Source organism: Centruroides vittatus, unplaced genomic scaffold (genome assembly GCF_030686945.1).
Source record: "Centruroides vittatus isolate TY-2023 unplaced genomic scaffold, ASM3068694v2 contig_7, whole genome shotgun sequence".
Taxonomy (NCBI): domain Eukaryota; kingdom Metazoa; phylum Arthropoda; class Arachnida; order Scorpiones; family Buthidae; genus Centruroides; species Centruroides vittatus.
The window spans coordinates 1,320,961-1,344,556 of record NW_027122442.1 but is presented as its reverse complement, the minus strand read 5'-3'; the positions used below and the strand labels follow the sequence as shown (position 1 = coordinate 1,344,556).

At 24.6% G+C, this 23,596-nt stretch overlaps 1 protein-coding gene across 1 annotated transcript; it reads right to left on the bottom strand.

The window, feature by feature from the left end:
* Positions 1-3,379: 3,379 nt before the first annotated feature.
* Positions 3,380-22,715, bottom strand: LOC136980426 (glycine receptor subunit alphaZ1-like). Its single transcript, XM_067276533.1, has 9 exons — positions 22,659-22,715; positions 8,881-9,020; positions 8,750-8,814; positions 8,380-8,651; positions 5,344-5,426; positions 5,123-5,257; positions 4,823-5,052; positions 3,775-3,912; positions 3,380-3,709 (listed from the first exon to the last, which is right to left on the bottom strand). Exons 1-9 carry the CDS (start codon positions 22,664-22,666, stop codon positions 3,410-3,412), a joined length of 1,371 nt encoding a protein of 456 aa, XP_067132634.1. The 5' UTR covers positions 22,667-22,715; the 3' UTR covers positions 3,380-3,409.
* Between the last annotated feature and the right edge of the window lie 881 nt (positions 22,716-23,596).

Genomic DNA, 23,596 nt, shown 5'->3' with positions numbered 1-23,596 from the left:
ATATAAATTGTTAACACCTAAAAAAATAGGTTTAAAATAATTATATATAAATATATTTCTTTAAAAATTGTTAAACTAATTGTATTAAAGGGCTTAAACTATAAGTGTATAAAATTAATATTTAAGTTTTTTTATGTGAGATTATTATCAAAAATTATTTAATTAATTAAAAACTTTTATATAGAGAATTAATCCAATTTTATACAATAATATCCCATAAAAAAGATTTTTCTAAAATTCTTAAAAAGTTATTAATCTTTTAAAACTTAATTTTAGTTGTAATTTTTAAGAAAAGAATCGATTCGTAATTAATAACGAAGTAAATATTTCATTAACTGGACTAATCCTTAGTTTAGTACTTGTAGGATTTAACAAATTACACACAAAGCAGAAAGATGGGGATGAGAAAGAGGAGCTGGAAGAAGAGGAGAAGGGGGATTTTCCAAAAAATTCCAAATTAAACAACATGGATCAGTATCTGTTGTCACAGAAGCAACAGCAGCAGATGTCTGCTTTTGGTTCTTTTGCACAACTACTAAATACTGCATCAACAGGCAGCTACTGTTGCCTCCACCAACAATCGATCATACGTATTGACCCATTCGTTTGCACTGAAATTTTCGTTCGACCCCATCTTGAACACCTAGATGAATTCTGCGAACGTTTTCTCGTCTAAACCCTCTTATAAAATATGATTTCCTCGCTAATTAACCATTAAAAAATTCACGTGATCACATAATTCTTAGAATGTAGAACAAATTTTAAAAATTGAAACATTGTGAAACCAATTTTAAAACATTCCCCCTTTCGATCGATATTAATTATCATCATCAATTTTCTCTCTCGTTTCTCTGTAAAGTATAATCTCTTCTACAAAATAAGTCTATTAAACGTGTTTTCTATATAATAATATTCAACAAACCAAAAAATATCTTCAAAAACAATCTCGATTTGTTTGAATAAAATCAATCAATAAACGAATCATCCACCCTCGAACACGTACACAAAACTGGAAATTTTTTTTATTTACCTAAGAAATTGTATTTAATCAAAGTTTTCTTTAAAATATAAAGTAATTTTACTTTTTTCTAATTCTAAAAACACAAAAACAAGAGGAAAAAAAAAACAGAGAATGATTAAGGAACAAATGTTTTCTGCTCTACTAACGTAGACGTTTCCTTCCCACAGTTCAAGAAAAACCTATTAAGTTGTATTCTCAAATAGAGAGCCTTTAAACTACACTATAGACCTCGGGCAATTTCACACTTTTTTTATATAAAGATTTTGTTTTTTAGTTTTTTTTATTGCCTATTCACTTTTATATCCTGAATTTCTATCCCGAAGCTAAGTAGCAAATATAATATAATTATAAATTAAAAGATTATAATTTTAATATTATTTTTTTTCTTCAATTACAAAGAAATTAATTATCGTATAGAATGTAGTTTCTTAGAAAGAATTCCGATAATTAATATTATTCAATGAAATTGAAAGGGTTACGTTTAAACAATGAAATTAAATTTTTGTGTAAGTGATCATTTTTGGTTGTTTTCCTGAGGGAAAAATTCGTTAATTTATATTAATTAATGAATAGATTTAATTTAGATTTTATTGAGGAATATGTTTAGAGTTTCCTCTAGTTTAGTAACGTACTTATTTCCACACAAAATAGCTGCAAAGTTGGTTTCTCAGTAAATTTAATTGCTTTAGGTGATCTCAAAAATATGTTAAATGGAAATCATATCACTTACATTCAACATTATTTAAACAAACGATAATAAATATTAATTAATTAAGTAATTTCCATCTATTCTATTTTCTAATTATCAATGAATTATCAATCTTGGTAAGAATCTTGGTGAGATGCCTCAATGGGAAAAGATGCCTCGAATTAGATGTAATCATTTTAGATGATGCTACAAATATACGACACATTCACAGACGCAATAAGAGTAATCATGATATAAATTTTACAAATTCTTTTTTCAATTATTCAAAATTTTAAGCATCTCGACAATAGACATCCTCACAAATTATAGGCCTAAGTAACGGATAAGCAATACAGTATATGTATTGTATACAACAGAATATGAAGAATATGAAAAAAGTGTTATTTAAATGGCACTTTCATAATTTACTTAACATTAAGACATTTACAATTACTGTTAAACTTGTTTTTAAATCATTTTAATTTAATTTTTGTAACGTGCTTGTATGGTTTATGTATAATTCATATATAACTCAAGAGTTGTATTAAATAGAATTTGTTCTATTTTCACAATATACGTTAAGTAAAAACTGTATTGTGTTCAAAATATGTTAATTAAGTAATATGTTAATAATATACAACTACGATATTTTAATCTAAATCATTATAAGCTTATTAACATGTTAAATGACTGATTAATTTTCGTTTGGAAGCTATTCATTTGAGTAGTTTTGTAACGAAACTTCGTTATATACAGTGTAATTATTTCTTAATGATTGAGAATTTATATATATTCTAAATGTATACGTTTCAATTATTAATACATACTTAAGCCCGAAAATAAGGTTAAATATAAAAATGTCATTTTTATTGTTATTATATAGTTTTTTCGACAAATAAATTTTGAAAAACTTTCGTTAATAAACGACAAAAAGAATGGAATTACGTAAAATATTTTCTGCAAATATGTTATATTTGTGATTTATTTTATCTATAAAATAAAATTCATCTAGAAATATATCTTAACGACAATATTGTAAAAACTAAAATAAATAAATAAAAATAGAATAGATTAGAAGAGAAATTATCTTTGTATTTAATTGTGTAGAAAGTATCTTGTTCTAATTATATTTATCTTTGTTTAACCAATCGTCATTAAGACAACCATATCGCTAACCAATAGTCATTAAGATAATCATATCACTAACCAATCATATAATTACAATAAACTATTGTTAAAGCAATCGTATTTCAATTAGTCATCGTTAAGACAATTTTATTATTCAAATCAATTCTTAAATCATTCATTATTAAAAAAAAAGCATATTTTTAATCTTTGTAAAGTCTTACATATATCACAGAGGACGGCATATTACATATAGAAACGTCTCAATTTAACCGTATCTTTTCTATCATCTTCAAATTTTATTACATTTATTTACAGTTTATTTGAATGATTCCACTACACGATATTGCAATCGCAATCATCATGTTTCTAGTTGTAATTTTAACCGTTAATACTTTTAAAAAACGACACAGTAAAGTATTTATATATATAGTGTGATGGTATTTTATTAAACAGATTACTTTATAAATAAAATATATGTTATGAGATTCGTAAAAATTTCATTTTACATAATCCACGGATGAACATATTTATATAAAAATAAAACTAGTGACTTTTTAATATCAGTTTTGTTTTTAATATTTTCTTTGCAACAGCAGAGGCCAATAAATTGTATTGAAAATTATAAAACACAACGGAAACATAACTCTCGAAGCTTTATCTATCATTAAAATATTTTTTAGAGAACAATTACAAATTATACTACATTCTTCTTCTTCTTCTTCTACTTCTTCCTCGATCCATTTTGGTTTATTGGGTTGTGTCATTAATCTCTCGTGCTGTTTCCTTTTATGTGATTCACAAGTACAATATGGTTTAATTACTCGCCCTTGACCCTTTTCCATGTCTATGTAATAAGGTGCAGGTGGTTCGTTCTGAATGGAAGATACCACAAAGGATCAATATATTTCACACACTTAATGAATAATTACGGTTTTACCTTTATTTCAGCTTCCGGTTTTTCTTCCTCCTTCGCCATTTTGTCTTTTTGATGTTTATCAATAAACCAAATGATTGTAAATTCTAAGAGGCTAGCGAAAACAAAGAGTAAACAGGAAATCATCCAGATATCCAAACCCTGTAAAGAAACGTGTTTTGTACTAAATATGTTTGAACTACTGAAGTATTTTTTAAATATTGCTTTAATTCTAATTATATAATAAAAGAAAACATCAAAATCCTAAAATATTTTATTACAAATTCATATATTGAGCATCTCTCTTAAACTTATTCCATAATGTGTAAACTGTGATTAATTATAATTACTTAGAAATTTGATAGAGACGAAATTAAATATAAATAGTTTGAGGTTATTAAATTAAGTAAATTAATTGTTTGAATATTCATAGTTCACAGCGATATAAGTAAGCGTGAAAAGTTGAAATAATTTTAATGAAGATTAGTTTGAAATGTGATTATACAACCAATGATTGGTCGAAGAAATTTAAAATTTAAAAATATCCACATCAATTTTAATTTCTTTACTAATTTAATTTGATATTTTAGAAACATTGCAGAAAACCTTAATATATATAAATTTGGATACTAAGATTTAAGAACGATTAATTAAGAATTGAAAACAGATATGGCTAATCTAAAATTCCAAAGTTCTTTAATTAATCGGTGTTTTATATAAATAAAAATTAGCCACCTCCATTTTCATTAATTTCCTCAACTAAGAATATTAAATTCAATTTTTATATATTAAGAATTTTGATGATATTCTTAAGATATCAAATTTGATTGGACGAGAAATTTAAAATAGGTATTTAAATTTTTAAATATTATTAAACAAATCTTTGTTTAGATAATTCATTTCAAAGTAATCTTCGTAAAATCTTTTAAACGATATCGCCGAAAAAAATAAATACGCAAATAATAAATCTATTTATCTTTCTTCTTCTTTTATCATGAAGCTAAATTATTGTATACAATTACGATATATTTTGTACATGTACCTTATAAAACGTTAAAATTCAATTACTTACATTTATGTACGAGACTTGAGGCAGAGTGTTTCTTAAACCAGATGTCTGAGTTATCAAAGCTAAGATACAAGTTACGCAAAGACTTATTCTTCCAGGAACTACATCATTTCCTAACCAAAACGAAAACCAAGATATGACTATAACTAATCCACTTGGTGCGTATACATTTGTTACAAAGTAGCTCAAATGTCTTTCGAAGGTAAAATTAATGTATAACATGGAATATCTTCCTGTAAATATAGCGTCATTAAACATTTAGAATTGAATTATAATATAATTTATAAATAATATAATTCTTACTGCCTAGCATAATTCTGTATCCATTGCCTTTACTTAATTTTACAGAATGTTGTAATAGTTTAAGATCTGGATTCATTGGTACTTCTCCAGATTCATTTTCCCATTTATATACCAACATTGTTTCAGGATATCCATCTTTAGTAAACATTACATTATATTAATGCATTTTAATATTTCAAAAATATTATTCTAATGATAATAATAACAATAATAATTCTTACAACTTCTCATTGTTAAAGGGCATATTTGAATGTCTACAGGATAAAATTTAAAGTCCATTTGACATCCAACGTCTACTGCCAATCTGAAAGACATTAAATGTTTATGATACATAAAATGATATAGAGATAAATAGTTACATTTATTATCGAATATATTAAATGAAAATAATGTTAATTTCATTCTTTCTATACAGGATATAGAAGAAATGCAATGATATATTTAATATCGTTATAATTTATAAACGAATTTTCCTGCAGAATTTCGGCTTTAATATTTAGCAATGTCTAGAAGAATTATTTAGAAAGATGCTTTTGCTTAATTAAACTTTAAGAAACGATTTAATCTACGTTACGTAAGCTATACTCAGTTGGTTTTCTATGCAATCTCCAACTCTATAACGTAAGATATCAAAATATATAAATTAATCATGTCTTAATCAATACACCATCATTCTCGTGTAGGAATTATCAGAAAGAATAAAACACAATTTGCTCTGTATCTTCAAACTTGTAAGATGACGAGCACTTCCATGTTAAATTGAAAGATTTCCATGAAGTTATAAATATTTTCCCATTCTAATTTCTACGTAATTAGAGCCCAGAAGAAAGTGATGAACAATATAATCTTTATAATCATAAAGATGTTGATGTAATTGAAAGAAATGCATTTACATAGTTAAAATATTAAAATCCAGAAGACATTTATGCATATACATGTTTTTATTTAAGCATAAAATGTTATAAAAGTGGAAGAAGATTATATAAAAAAATTCTTTATATAGAAAGAATTATACATTTACACTACAGAAATTTAAAATTTTTTAAATAAATTTTAGCTGAGTTAAAAAAAAGTGTAGCACGTTACATTTTCCAGATAATCTATTTATTTAACACGTTACATATAATTATGTAAATGTTTATTTAAATATTTTAACACAAAAAATAACTTGTGTATGTTAAATTATTCATATGATGTTTATTTATATAAGTATATAATATTATAAAGGATATTTACATTAAATAAATAAATTTTTACACGATTAAATGACACGTTTTAATTAACTATTAACTTGAAATAAATGACTTTATTAAGTTAAATATTGTATTTTAAATCATATTTTATTATTTTCAAATTTAATTTAGTAAACGATACAAACGAATGTTCCATTATTCACGAATATTTATTGCATATATTATTTTTGATTTGAAATTTTCCTAATTTTCTTATTCGTTTGCTATCTCCCTCGAATAAATTTTGAATATTTTTACGATAAGAAAATCTCCTTTATTATTTATATCCAGCGACCGTTCTGCTTTCGAAATTTATTTAAATAATCCATACGAAAACGGCAAAAGAAAAAGAATTTAAAATTATTCAAATATTAATTTAATTAAATAAAAATATTTTATTTTGTTTTTTCTTACTTTTAATTCTTACGCAAAGTTAATTAATTCGATAATCCAATAAATAATATTTAATGATAGATAATTAACTCTATTTATTTATTATTAATTAATTTCAATTATGCGCTAATCATTTATTTTTGTTGTTTATTTTAATTTTATTACAACTCTAAATTCAGTACAATAAATTTTATAGTAAGTTCTCCTAAATAAGTCAAGCTGTAATTTAAAAAAAATATCATAATTTTCTTTAATTAAAAGTATAGAAATTAAGTAATGTAATGGGATATAATAGAAAATTTTTAAAATATAAAAATATATTATTATTCTATAATAATTAATTTGAAAAAATATGAAAATGAACAGAATTATCTATAAATACGCCTACTTTTACTGGATCTGCCAATCATTGAACAGCTGTTAAAATATTTCAGAAACTTTATCTCATATATCATGCAGAGAACTGCCTGTTCATATTAGATTTTTTAAATGATTTAATTAAGTCTCTTGAAATTTTATGAGGATGTTATGCTTAAATTTGGTTTGTTAAACTATACTTTATTTAGAGTTAATGTTGATTTAGTAAACTTTAAAATAGAAACAGAATAAATTATTCATATATTTGTATACAGTCACCTCCCAAAAACGGCTCCTTCTGAACAGCGGCCATTTTTTCAGGAACTTGTTTTTGAACAAAAAAATGCATATAAAATAACCTGTTAACAACGACCAGTTTCTGTTTACATCAGTAGTCGTTGTTAACAGGTTTGACTATGATATATTTACATAATAAATATATGCGTATATATTTATTGATCGTTAAAGTATAACTTACTCCTTTAATTTTTTCAAGTCTAAAATATTTTACTATGAAATATTTTAATTTAATATTAAAATTGATAAAGTAGTTTAAGTGTATGGAATATAATCTGTGATGATTTGTGTTGAAATATTTTTATCGATAATTTAATTTACTAATTTAATACTAATTATTTTCGATGAAAAGATTGTTAAATCCACTTTTTATAATGAATAGTCCTTATAGTAATACAACAACAGAATGCAGAATTTGCTTGTTTATACAGATTTAAATACAGAGAAACATTAACAAAATAATTCTTGTGTTTATTTTCAAATAGTGAAATATAATCTTAACAATAAACACATTTTCTGTGATGAATAGTTTTTGAGAGACGAGCGTGACAAACACTGAAGTTTATATTATAGAAAGCGAATCGTTAAATATAACAATAACTTTGATAGATTAACAGAAAGGATAGATCTATTTAAACTTTCTATAAACATAAACAGTTCATTGTTGAACATGATAAATATAAAATATTTTTATTATAAATTAAATAAAATTATGGCTGGAAAGTCTAGGCTCTTCGTGTATCATCATTCATAGAGAATTGGCATATTTCTTCCTCAACTAATTATTATTTAGAAATGTTTCAACAATTAAATACCATTAAAATAAAATTTAAAATTGAAGTTTTCTTATATATTAATACAGATTTTTTACATAAGTTTATATTTTTATTATATTTTAGATTATTGAATTTAGTAACAACTTAATATCAATGTAATCAATTTTATTACACAAAAAAAATTAAAAAAATAATAACTTACCTGCTTACATGCTCTAATTTACACAATTCATCAGGCTCTAAACTTAAAATCAATATTTTAGTACTGCTTTCTTTAGTAATTGTGTCAATTTTTTTGGCGTTAATCAGAAAGGTATCTGGTAACCAAAATAAATAGAAATAAACTGGTGATAAATATAAAGGATCGTCCATTGTTATATTTAAATTTATAGAATTTACAGATTGTACATATTCACTACAAATTGCCTTATTCACTTTCCATGAATGTTTGAAATATACATCCAATCGAAACTCCTGAAATACATAAATTTATATTTAGATCTTAAAATTCATCAACTGTTAAGTAAACAGAATGTTAATTAATAAAATATTATTTAAATTCTATGGCATACCATATCCTTTGCATTAAAAGAACTTATATCGTCGACGTAAACTTCCATGGTCATGGTCATGATTTCTGTTAATGTAAATACATAAAATTAAAATGTAAAAATATTTAAATTTAATTAATTGTTTTATTTACCTGGTTCTTCTACAGGTAATCTGTCGGTACTCTTTTTTCCTCTGGTGAGTTTTGCTACATTTTTTCCTATTTTTAATATCGCAGTTCTAAGTTCATCATCCATAACCACCGTTTCATTTTCGCTTCTTACTGGTTTAATACTATAAATTAATTAAAAAGTTATAAGTAATTTAATAAATTATATATTTTTCTCTTTTATTAAAATTTTTTAACGTGTTTGATTAATTTTTTAATTGGATAAAACATGACATTATAGACAAATTTTATCTTCTCTACAACATCATGATAAAAGATTGCTAGGTAATTTTATGCTACACTATTAAGATATCAATGATAAATTTTTTTACTAAAAGATTTTTGGAGAATAAATAAAAATTAACTAAAAAGAATATCGCCGATTAAATTTCTAGTTTATAAGCAACAATCCATAAGACAATTTTAATTTCAGCAAAGCATTTTCAGTTTTTACTTGATATCTTATATATAACGTAGAGAAATGTTTATTCCGGAGCTAGAGAATCTTTAATAGATGAAAAGATGCATGTAATTTAGGAGAGATCTAATAAGAGGCATGTTGTATAGCGAGTCACATAAGCGTTTATATTTTTATACGTATTCGATTTGCTACATATATACTATGATACATAGTGTATATATATGTGAGTGTGTGTGTGTGCATTATATATATTTTTATGCAGTATATATGCATGAAAAATATACGTAAATTGTATCTATATAGATGCTTTTATTGATAAACAAACAGAAAACTTACCTTCATGTCTCAAAATTCATGATAGAAAAATTAATCTTTTGCCATTTAATATTATCAAGTCAGACTAGAAAGCCACAAAAGTCTGCAAGTTTCCGACCTATGTTCCCTTTATTTACTTAATTCTATTATTTTACAAAATTTAGTGTATTTATTTATACTATGACCTACTAATATTTGCAATCTGTACTATCTTATACAATAGAAATTTATATTACGCTCTGATGTTAATGATTTTAATTGATTTTTATTTATAACATTATTCTAAAAACTCTACGTTAATCCAATTAATAGCTGATTCATCTAAAAAAATGTTTTAAATTATCAAGAAAATTTTATATATGTTAATATTAAACTAGTGTTATATTAGGTTAATTTTTCTTATGTTTCAGTTATTAATTAGGCCGTAAAAATATAAATTTAATGTTTAAAATACTACTGATTTGGAATGTTAACAAAACAAATTAATTAAAAAATGGCTTATTTTTATTGTGAAACTGTAAAAATATTTGAATAGAAAACAATAAATAGTTACATCTATTTATGTATAGATGTACAGTACATTGATAAATATATGCTATAAAATATGATTTTTAAGTAAATATAAAACAATTATCAAATTACGAGATATATATACTTAATTAATAGAATTATTTTCTATTGTTAGAAAATAACAATACAGTAAAACCTCGATTTAATGGATTAATTCAGACGAGGGTTTTTTTTTATATAATAAAGAAGGTTTTTTCAAATGTAGTTTAAAAAAATGACAAATTAGTTAGTTTTTACTTACGTAGATACATTAGTGTAATTAAAATTACATAAGTTATGTATGAGAAGTTTATTTCACAGAAAAGTTTTCTATATGTATTATCGTTTGGTTAATGTTACTTTAGGTAGCCAAGATGGCGGCTCGTCTCTAATTCCAGCTAGGAAACAGTGGGACGCACGTTCTAACCTAACCTAACCTATTCTAATAATTTGATTGCTAATAATTATGGTAATTTATTAGAATAGGTTAGGTTAGGTTAGAACGTGCGTCCCACTGTTTCCTTGCTGGAATTAGAGACGAGCCGCCATCTTGGCTACCTAAAGTAACATTAACCTATCGTTTATATAGTGACCTTAGTTCTGAGACTGTAATAAACGAAATAAACAAACATTTTTTGTAAAATACACCTTATGAGAGGTGACTCTTGGTTTTCAAAAAGTAACCTGCTATTTAATTACATATAAAATGCATTTTAAAATTAACAAGACGTTAATTTTCACATATGTCTAAAGACATAAAATTTTGTCCGTTAAATCAAAGTATTACCGTATTTAAAAAAGTATTTTTTCTGTTTTTATATGTCGATTATCAATAAATTGATGTCTTTGATTTATTTGAACTAAAACGTTCTAATTACTTTATAGAATTCTGTTTTAAAATGGGAACAGTATTCAGACCTTTACTTGGACATACATAAATGTTGTAATTTTCGGTAAAACTGTTTAAACTTTTGGAAAAAGTTAAATTATATTTAATAATCACGATACGGGATAATGATTAGAACAAAATTTTACCATGTTTTTAGACACCGACAAGATAAAAAAACTATTATAAACTTATGTTTAAAATGTATTATCTTTGAATTGTTACATGAGAAATATTTTAAACAAAAAGACGAAAATATAAAATTACGTATTTGCATTTAGCAAAAATTTGCTTTCTTATGTAAATTCATAATTTTATATTTTTGTAAAAATGCTTTCTTTGTTTTTTGTTACAAGCGATGTTCAAAACGATCTCCTTCCATTTACAATGTCTCATTGTTGAGTTTACAAATTCCAAGAATATTTGGAATTGTTTTCTTAGTCCTTGTCCTTTGCGTAGCGGTCTTCATTTAATGTTTTATCTGATAAACCAACTGTTTTATAGGGTCTCACATACCGTATAAAGGACTAAAAGATTTAGATCAGAGGATTTTCATAGCAATAGAAAAGATTTACCATATCCGATTAAACATTGCGCTATCTTATAAAAAGATCTTAACGATGTCGACAAAACATAAAAAGGTTCATCGAATAAAAGTCATATCTGTTTATAGAGAACGTTTTCCAGAAAAACGGAAAGCTCGTTCTATAAAACACTAAGATAACTTTAACTTTGAGACATTAATTTATTAGCTATAAATTTTAAAAGACATACTACAAAGAATAAACATGAGATCTAATTGGTGTTGATGCTTGTAATAAGAGTGGATTTTGTTAGTTTAAAAAATCTCTTTTTTGATAAAATCAATCTCGTTAATAGGTCATAAAGCGTTTAAAAATTATGTGTAAATCATTCAGGCATTTTGAAAGAACCACTAACAAATACAGTAGCCTAATTATCCTTGAAAGTATGTAATAAGGTTCCTCCGAAATATATTCCTAGATATAATCAACGAATGTTTTTGTTCTTGGTTCTCGAACCATGATAATTACAATTCTTTCTTCATCTTAAATGTGTTTGTGATCTGTTATAATTATAGTTTTTAAAGTATTTTTCACTCTCTAATACATTTCGTATGTAATAAATTTTCGCACAACTCTACAACGATGCATTTTTTGGACATTATATGATCTGGTTTTATCTTCTTCACTCCCCAGAAAGTATAGAAAATAGCGTAATTGTAAAAGTCTTTCCGCATTATTCGTTATCGAAGTTTTGTAGAAAATAACAATCATTTGATAATTAATCTGCACATAATTACATAAAATTAATGACATTTATTAATACATATTCTACTACAAATTTTTTACGATGAACTATAATGGTACAAACACACAAAAGCATATGGAGAGAACGTTCTTCAATTGTGCAATTGATTTATAGTGTATATATTGTTTGAATGTATTGATTCGTAGCAATTCTTATATATTTCAATAAGAATAATGCTTCAGGTTACAAAGAGTGGAAAACATTTGATTCCTGTATCATTCTTAGTCTTTAATACTAAACTTTTCAATGATTAGCATCCTTATCATGCTAATCGTTATAAAGTTTAGCATTAAAGTTGGTAGAAAGATCTTAAGATGTTAACTCACTGTGACTCATTACAAATATTAGTTTTGTTACATTTTAATAATCTGAATTGACTGATTAATAGGAATTGTAGATAATATTTAAAAGTTTCAAAACTTTGCTAGAGAATTCTTATATCCGAAGGCATTTTCGTTGGTTTTAAAATCTTAAAACGAATTCACTTTAAGACAATAAATCATACAAATAGTTTGTTTTATATTTGTATTTATGGGTCTTTTAAATAGAGATAGACATCTGCCATGAGATATAGCTTAAATATTTGCAAAAATAAGATAAAAAGTAAAGTTATCACTTATTACATGAACTACTGACACATATATTAGCTGTTTACAGTTAATATATGTGTCAGTAGTCTACATTCATGTAAGAGTAAACTTATCTAATAAGAAAATAAAATGATTTTTTAAATTTTATTTTTTATTAGCGTTTTCGGTTTGTAAAGTGTATAACGATATATCATTAAAATGATATGCACTTTACAAACCATGAAAAGACTGTAAAATATGTATATTTTACAGTCTTTTCATTTATAAGTTATATTCATATTTCAGTATAAATATAAATTATATGTAATTAAAGCAAAAAAATATTTACTGAACTGACGTTAAGTAATACTAAAGCTCGATTTAATTAATATATATACAAAAGATGGACTTTGGCAGCATTTTAATTAAGAGGAATCTGTTGCATGGTGCTGTATTTTTCTAAAGAATGCATATTTTTTCATTACTATAGGATTTGTTTTCTTTTCTCTTTTTTTTTTGTTAATTTTCTCATATGTTTATTCTTAATCATTTTCCTCCTTCTCTCCTCCTCCTCTTCCTCCTTTGCCTCTCTCTCTCTCTTAAAATAATTCCTAATGTCTTCACATGTAAATTAGCCTAGATTTCTTTTCAATCTAGCTATAGGTAATATGAAAGATATTTTTAAACAAATAAATTATTGCCAAGTCAATGATAAAATACCAAAAAACAACCTTCCTACAACTTGAAGAAGGTTGACACTTGGTACAGTACCTGTACATTATTTTCTTTCAAATGAAAAATCGAAGACGATAATTAGAAACAAATTAACAAAAATAAAAGATTTGTTTTGGAAAAAATAATCTAAAATTATTAAATTAAAAATAATCTTTAACCTAAAATTAAAATCTGTTAACATTTGCAGAGATAAAAATATAGTATTTCCACATTATATTAGAGAACGTGGGATGTATAATGTTAACTTTTAAGATCGCTTTTTATATCTCGACTGTTTAATATTGTCTCTCAAAAGTCTAATGTCTTAAGAATTTTAGAAAGAATTAGAGGAAAAAGAATAATTAGCATTATAATCAATACATTTCTTTTAAAGGCTGAATCCAAAAGAGGTTATTCGAGTAGCATCACATTTACTAAAATAGCCAAAATACCTATTTGCATGAAAATAAACTTGCCTGAAAACATGCTATTCGTTGATAAAAACATGTAAGCTTATTGCACGCAAACAATAATTCTATAAAAACATTAATAATTCTAGCTACAAACTATTTTTATGTTAATTAAATGATTGGGCAATTCTTTGAAGTTCGACTTTGTCAACTTTTCTATAATATATTACCGTATTTCTTCGAATTTAAGACATACTCCTACTTTAAATAAGAATTTTCAAGAGATGTTGGATGATAATTAAAAGTAAATAAGAATAGAACGAGGACTTAAAGCATGTTAATATTGTATTTAAAACAAAGTATACCGTAATTTACAAGAGATACTACAAAATTTTCATTAACTATTGACTTTCCAAGAATGACAAAGATCCTAATTTTACGAAGTAATTAGAATTTAAAGATGTTTTTAAACTAAAAACGTATCTTAAATATGAAGCAATATATTATAATTATTAATTTACTGAATTATACGATTAATAATACGAAGTTAAGTATTAATATTAGAAGTAATAATTACACGGATTACAAATGATCCATACAGAAATGAAAACTCATAAAGTTTATACAAGAATTTTTCTGTTTCTAAGCGTTAATAGGCTTTGCGACAAATGCGAGAAGGACAAAAACTTGTTTATTATGCTGCCATTGTTTAAAATTTTAGCGAATTTGTCTTTGTAGTTTAAAGATTTACAGATTTAAACCACGTTTTTTAACGTTAATGTTAGTGATAAAGAAGACAATTTTACATTTAAATTACTTTTATTTGTCTTGAATTTCTTATTCGTTTAACTATATTCCATTCAAATTAGCTTAAAATCCAAGCATTTTCTAGTAAGAACATCGACTGTGTTATGTTGCTGTGACTAAGAAAATGGGTTTTCATAGTACATATTTGTTAAAGTTTGTGAAGGACTGTAAAGAAAACTCCAATTATAGAATTATAAAATTTAAAAACTATGGTTAAAAGTAATGATGTTAAGAAATATACAGTCACATTGGTGTGTAATATGTCTATCATAGATTAACCTCTAACGTGTATACAAGAACTCTGTCACTTCTAAACATGCTAAAAATACTCGTTTCAGCTATATAAAAGTAAGAATAATTACAGTAGAGGATCCCAATTAGGATTATTTTGACCAACTCTAAAAGAAATGAGTAAATTATTATCTAGATCTAGATGAAACCTTAGCCATTTCTTGGAAATTAATTGATCGAAATAATAGTCCAAACTTTTCAGCCATAATGGAGCTCTGTATTCTAAATAAACATGTTATTAATAAAACATACCATTCATGGAAAAATCTATTATTTTTATAATATTAATATACATTTTTCGATAAAATTTGCATACTGATATAATCAATATAGATTATGTAAGAAAAAAAAATGTAATTAATGTGTTTATTAAGTGTTTATTAAGTATACACAATATTGTTTATACTTATAACACGTACTGTACGGTACATAAAACAATATTTTCGTCTTAATTCCGCTTGGATAAAAGTAATTTTTTAATTAATTTCCCATAGAATTTCAAGAGATTTATAAAGTTAAGTCGATAAGAATTTCGAACGGATGTATCAAATTATAGTTTATTCATTAATTAATTTTTAAAAGTCGCCGAGAAAAGTTGAAAAGTGGTTAAAGTTAAATACCCTCTTTTTTTATTTTTATTTTTAAATTGCATCTTCATATACACGATACATTTCGTGTCGTCATTATTCGTACTTAATAAGATTGAAGTTGATTGGTATCCATGGCGACCGGTGACGTCACACTATTCTCAATTTGTGATAAACAATAGCAAAATTGAATTTCGTTTTATCACGGTGACGTCACGGGAATTAAATTTAATTATTGGAAAGTTTTCCAGTGATAAATTTATAAATAAAAAGGAGAAAAAATCAAAAATTTTTTAAAAATAAAATGAAGTTTTTGGTTTTATTATTTAAGAATCACGTGTTGACTATAAAAATAAATACCGGTATTTATAATTTTTTAAATTTCATTTATTACGCTAATTTCATGGAATTACCTGTTTATTCACGCGAAAAAAAAATAATAATAAAAAAGTTGTTTTTATGTTTAGTTGCCGTTCTAAAATAAAATAAATGAAGTTTTAAAGATAGGCGGCGCGTCGTCGCGTCGCATCGCTTCGCCTTCCTTCGAAACTCAGTTACTTCGCGCTCTTTTCTAATTAATAACAACGCGAAATAATTTAAAATAATAAAAAATAAAATATCTTACGAAAAAATATTTATCTTTATAAAAGAAGTTCGATAAGGTTCTTATTACGCATCTTTTAAAACAAAATTACCTATATATCTTTCGCGTTAGCTCACGCGATGACGCGCTGTCGCGTAGGCCGACACGAAAACAATATTATTCTATAAATAATTAATTTATCGCAAACTTTTTATAGCGTTTTTTAAGCCAAATATAAAACAGTAATTAATTTTATATAAAATTGGCGCCAAGAAATATGTAAAATTTTATATCAAGGTGTATATATATGAAAATTTACCTGAAAAGCGCTGCGTATAATACACGATAAAGGCTAAAAATAATAATTTATAAGTAAATTAATACATTCAAATAAGAGAAAAATTAATTTTATTTTTATTTTACGCAGTCTTTTCTCCTTAATCCAATAATGATGATAGTAATAATAATAATAATAATAAAACTTAAAAAGTATATTTTTAAATAATATCATAAAAATAAAAATAATAATAAAAAATACGTGTATTGTATATATTAGATATACTTTATTCTGAATTATTTTAATAGTCAGTTTTATTTTCGACCAAATGAGAAGACATTTGCATTCTTTGTTCAAACATCTTCAGATGTGAGAAGAAGAAGAAGAGGAAAAGGAGGAGGAGAAGGAGGAAAAAAGACATTCAGACGAATAGAGTAAGTTAAACAGTGGAAAAATTTTACGATTGTAAAGAATGTCAACATTTACAGAAGATATAGTTTGTAGAAAGTCATTTAAGAAATGATTACTCTCAGACAGTCATAAGAGATATATATATATATATAAGTTGGCTGAGAATCAATACTCCTTGGTTTGTCATTGGAGAAAATGTGGCCATTAACACTTAATCGAGTCATTGTCTATCGAAAGTAATGCTTTCCTGCATAATAGCTTTCGTTTTGTCGTAATAGAATAGTAAAAGATGTTTTTTCTATGGTAAATAAATTATGGTAGTTTTATTTAAATTTTAACGTAGATAAACATTTTTTAACATTAGTGTTTTCGACTTCCAGTTCCTCTCAAGTGTAGTATATACGATAATGCGTTGTTGTTCGTGATGTTAATTCTGTTTAGAAAAATACTTTAATGGGAATTTGACTTTAATTGCACACTGCGTAAATTTTTTTTTAGCTTGAAATGATTTCATTTTAAAAGCATTTTATGGGTTCGTGACGCGAAGCGCGTCGCTTCGCCAAAACTCATACTCACTGATTTTAAAAACACTGGTTTGATGGAAAATTATTTTATGAGTAAAGAAATTCATATATATATAAGTTGAATATGAACATTTTCTTTCTATTGATTTCAAGTAAGTTATAAATTAACATCAAAAATATGAAATTTAATTAAAATTAAATCTACAGTAATCTGCTCGTCATGTCGCATCGCTAAGCGCGCGGATTATAATACGAAGTATTAATTAACTGTTTGTTTTCTATGTTCTTAAAAGATGCACTCTTAAAAATTATATTTTAATAAAATTAAAACGGAAAAGTCATTAATGTTATTGCTCTGAACTATAGTGTACTTTGAGCTCGACACGTCGCGGTGCGCCAGGTAATTTGAAAAATGATGCACTGGAATGACACTATTTTAATCATTCAATAAAGTTATAAATATTTAAGACATTATTATATTTTCCTTTCCAAAATTTTAAAATTTTCTTTATTTTTTATCCATGTTTTATACTTTTCTTTCCATACCTAACCCCCCTTTTTTAAATTTTACCATATACACTATATTCAACTAAGTTTTAGGGGCACTTAGTCATCTCTGATAGTAGAAACAAAGCTGCATATAAATAATTTTTAAAAAACAAAAACCATAAAAACGATTTTATACAAACAATGGTGAATTATAAGACCCTATACACAAAAGATTGGACCCCTCTACCTAAGCTAATAACGTCCAATTATAACGGTAAAATTGCTTTATTTTTTCCAATTTCGAGCCCTTAGGGGTAATCCCGTGTTATATACAAAGAATAATTCACGAAATTTATACCCATTTTTCATAGTTGCAAAAGTCTTGTGAGTTATTTATTGGTTAATGTTACCTATGGTTCCAAGATGGCGGCTCGTCTGATTCCAGCAAAGAAACAGTGGGAACGCACGTTCTAACCTAATCTAACTTATTCTAATAATTTTGTTGGTAATAATAATGGTAATTTATTAGAATAGGTTAGGTTAGGTTAGGTTAGAACGTGCGTCTCCACTGTTTCCCTTCTTCTATTCGCTGAAATCAGAGACGAGCCGCCATCTTGGAACCATAGGTAACATAAACCATTAATTTGAAACTAAAATAAAGAAAAAAAAATGAATTTATCTTATAGAAATTCATAGTTATACTCATAAAATAGCTTTCTTTCAAAGCTTATTTGTTTTAAAATGTTTTCTGTGACAAATTTGTCGTATATTCTTTAAATTTATATATTCCTTTATAGCGGTTTAATATAATAAGATAGGTTTAACGATATTTTTCGCATCTCTAAACAAAATTCTGCATTCAAATATTTTTGAAAATTATACCACATGTAATGTAGAGAGTGAAGAACAGATTCGTAAAAATTATACGTAAAAATTACAAGATATAATCCAATTTAAGTGAAGAGATAAAAGAGTAAAAAATGGAATTATAAAGTACATCTTTAAAGATTGTTCACTGACGAGACAAATAAAGTCTTTAAAAGAGTAGCTTCTATCCTTTTAAAACTTTAAAATCTGCAATAAAATCATAAATCCTAATAAATTCCTTAAAAGATATTTTTAAAATATTAGGGATTTAGAGGAAAAATATATTTTAAAAAAATAGTTGCTCGGATTTACTTGTTCTTTCAGACTTTATATTTATATTCGATGTTTTTTTTAATATAAGAAAACATTTTCATTAATTTAAAAAACAAAAATTCAGTAAAATATAAATGAATTTTGTTAATTAAATAATTCTGATTATTTCTATTTCTGTATCTATTTTTATATCAACATAATTTGCATTTATTTACAACATGGATGCGGGAGATTGAGTGATGATATTTCTCAACTATAATTACTAATTTAAATAATAAATAAATAAATAAATAAATAATACGAGGGAATAAAAATCTTTAAAAATTGTTTTATTGATTTAGTTTTATATAATTTTCAGAAAAAATTTAATTCTGCTTGTGACTATATTTTATAAATGTAGCGTGTTGCAATGAAAGAAAAAAAATATCTCAAGTATTTGTTATTAAAAAATAAATTATTTTATGTTTTCAAGATTAAACGTGATTAAATTAATACTATTAATTTAAATTAGCTTTGTAATAATACAGTATAATATTCTAAATGCGTTAATACGACCTCCATTTTTAAAGAAAATGGCGGACGTACAGTACACTATTTTCATATCTCATCTGCAGGAAGAAAATACTTATCAACTACAAGTTCTTGTAACAAATAACACTGGAGAAATAGAGCGTGACAGACAGACGTTTGGAAAATTATATATTACTATAAAATTGGATTACTTTAAAGTATTAAAAGCGTGACAAAAATTATTTTTTAAATGGTATTTATGAACGTCGGGAGTCATTCATTTATATTAAATTAAATTACAATATAAATTGAGATTAATGTTACGCAATTGAAGTATCATTAACCCAATTGCTCTTTTCACCTTTTTAACTTCTCAATTTGATCGTTGGTCACGTCACGAATGGAAACAAACTGACTTATTTATCCATTTGCGTGAGACTAAGACATTGCTATTCCATTAAGAGAAACTGTGAATAAAAAAAGGAACATATTTGATTCTTACATCAATAAATCGTTCACTTTAAACACAGTTTATACTTTATACAGTAGAGGTTAAATGCGTAAGGAGAAAAGAATTTTAAGAAAAATAATCAATTATTCCAATAAATAGTTAATGTATGAGTTGTATTATTCCGAGAAACATTTCATTTTAAAGTTACAATTGATTACGTGGATAATTATCATCATCTGGAGGGATTAAACAGTATTTGAATAATTCAAAAAATCGATTATTATAAATAAATTAATTAAAATATTTTTCAATTTTTAAAGGCTTAAAATGACTTTTAATACGTGAAATTTTGTGAATATGAGCTAAGAATTTTGCAGTCACATTTTTTAATTAGAACGGTTACATATAAAGTGTTATTTTTTATATTTTTCAGCTGTTAAGTGTAAAAATTTTACACTAAAACGTGTAAAATTTTATACACAAATGCACAAACACACGATTTATGAGTTTAAATGGTTACAAATGATGGAATTTTGGTTTATTGAGGAAGTAGCTCAAGCTTCATTTCTTTTTATAGTTTTAAGTTATAAAAGTAGCTATATCCTACAGTTTTTTTGTCAAAAATTCTTCAATTCTTGTTATTTATTCGTAACGCACTTTGGTATTTTTAGGTGTTTTATCAATTCTATTTTTATTTATTTTTTTTATTATACAAGCTAATATATTTCTACCTTATTCAATTGAAAGACAAATGCAGATCAGTGTGCGTGTGCTTATGTAATTGAGTCATATATTATTCAGCAAAGATATCCTGAAACAAGACAAACAAGTTAAAGTTTGTAATTTGAAAAAAAAAAAGCAAACAGTTAATGCAATATTAAATTATATGTATATAAAAACTCCACTTCAAAAATTTCGATTCGATTTACGAAGAATATTATAAAGGAAAAAAAATCGCTCTTGTCAAGCAATAAATTCATTTCGTAAATGTTTCTCTATGAATTAAATATTAACTGACTGATTTTATTTTTCTTCTTTTTTAATTCTATATTTTCTCGCAAATTTTTTAAAAGCCAGATTTTAGAATTTTTATTTGTGTTAAGATCTATTAAGATTATTTCTAGAAATGATGAAAAATTTGTTAAGAAAATCTCGTGAAGACGAAGAGAATTTGTTGTAACTCTTTTTTTATGAATACAGCTAAAATCTGTGGTTCGTTATAGCTTCATGAGGCCCAGACAAAATCGAATTAGGGGGCCCCACGTACAGTGTTGACTTCAGACATTTTTCTTCAAGGGAATATTTTGGGGGAATATTTTTTTATAATAGATTGGTTTGGAGAGGAGCCCCTGTTGGTAGATTCCTCAAGCAATTGACTTTTTTGCCCATAGGATAACACGCCACTGTGTAAAATCAATTTAAACATTTCGTAAAATAATTTTAAAAATTATTAAAACATGAATATAAATATCAGAAGAATCTACAGAAAAATATTCGAAAAAATTTCGTGAAATGGAGGAAAAAAATGTATAAAAAATTTTATGGAAAGAAAGAAAAATCTATTTTCCTGCAATTTACAGAAGCTTTATTACAAAATTCGAGTAAATTTATTTTAATACAAATGAAATTAATCCTTGAAACTAGTGATTTTACTTAAGATTTAATTTGGCTCTCGAAGAATTAACCTAAAATTAATTAATTATCATAAAAATTGAATCGTTTTATTTAAATTAATAAATAATGAGCGATTAAAAATTTAAAGAAACTTAATAATGTGACTATATATAGTATAGTATAGTATATATATGTATATAAATTATATAGATATTTCCAATTAATCGCTTTTCATCTTAATTAAATAAAATCATTAATTAATGAAACTTTTTTCTATTTGTTTTCATTAAATTAAAGCGATTATCTCTTTCAATAATTTATTAATCTTCAAATCTGTACTAATTTAAAGTTAATCGCCTCATTACCCATTCTAAAACTTAAGTTTTTTTTAAAGTTAATTGTTTCGATCGTGATTAGTTAATTGCGATTAACTAAATACATTCAAAACAATTAACTATAAACGAAGTTTACAATTGCTATTTAGTAAATCATGATCAAATAAATATTTATTTAATTTAATTTTTAACAATATTCTAATGGTAATTAACTAAATCTCTAAATTAAATTTCTGTGTTAAAAGTATAAATGTCAGCGTAAATCATGATTAAATACGATTAATTAAAAGAACTAAATTTAAATTTAGTTAATTATAATTTATTACTAAAAAAATAATTTTCTCGAGTTAAGAAGAAATTTTCGTAAAGTGGAAGAAAAAATTTCCGAAAAAAAAGAAAATAAATATATAAAATCCATAAAAAATAAATTATTATAACTTAATTAATTATAATTTATTTAAATTTAATGTTTAATTGAGTAAAAATATATAAAATAAAACAATTGAACAATTTAATCCGTTTTAAGACTGTGAGAAAAACGAACGACTTACCTCAACATAAAGAGAAAAATAATAAAAGTTGAGTTGATAAATTTCCAGTAGAAATTATTTTTAAATATCATTTTTTTCCCCTAAAATAATTATACAGAAATTTTATTTATTTTTTGACAATTTTTATTAAATTATTAGCAAAGTATCAGTAGCTTAAAACATTACTCTAATCAGTAACCTCTATTACACCTATGCTTAGTGAGAGCAAACCTTTACTTAGAAAAGCATGCGCACTAATATAATATCAAGCACGTGCACTTATGTATCGATACAATAGTCACATGTTTAGAATATTAAATTTAAAACTTCAAACATTTATAAAGATAATTTCGTTTTAATTCTATAACTAAATAATTATGTGTTAAAGATGTAAAAGTCTTAATTAAATTTAATTTAATACCTGTTAACATTAACATTCTGTCTTTTATTAGGTTAGAATATGATAATTTTGTAGGAGTAATTTTGAAATTTTCAAGATATTAACTAATTTTTTAAATTAGATTAATGAATTAAATATATATTTAATATGTTTGACAGCACCAAATTTTAAAGATAAAATTTAATAAAATTATATTATTTCTAGGAAAAAAAAAATGAATTTATCTTTTAAAATATTCTATGAAAATAAAGAGAAAAATGTGAAATAATTTCAAAGATTTATTTTATCTTTCAAATATTTGAATTTTGCAATACATTTCCAAAGTTAAAAAATGCATATTTATATATAAATTAAATAAAAAAAAATATTATTTAATGGCAAAAATTTGTGTTTCTCTTTAAAAAAATCTATTAATAAATTCGAAATAATCCTTTTATATAATTAAAACAATTATAAATTTATATTTGATTAAAATATTATTAAATTTTCGAATATTTACTTTAGACATAAAATCTGTACTGATTAATATTTAAAGGAAAATTATCAATATAATTTTATA

Bases quoted from the DNA above. Each gene is read 5' to 3' on its own strand.
- LOC136980426 (XM_067276533.1), bottom strand. The intron at 8,652-8,749 runs GTATGCCATAGA...TATGTATTTCAG, and splicing joins CTTTTAATGCAAAGGATATG to GAGTTTCGATTGGATGTATA. The intron at 5,053-5,122 runs GTAAGAATTATA...CTATATTTACAG, and splicing joins ATACAGAATTATGCTAGGCA to GAAGATATTCCATGTTATAC.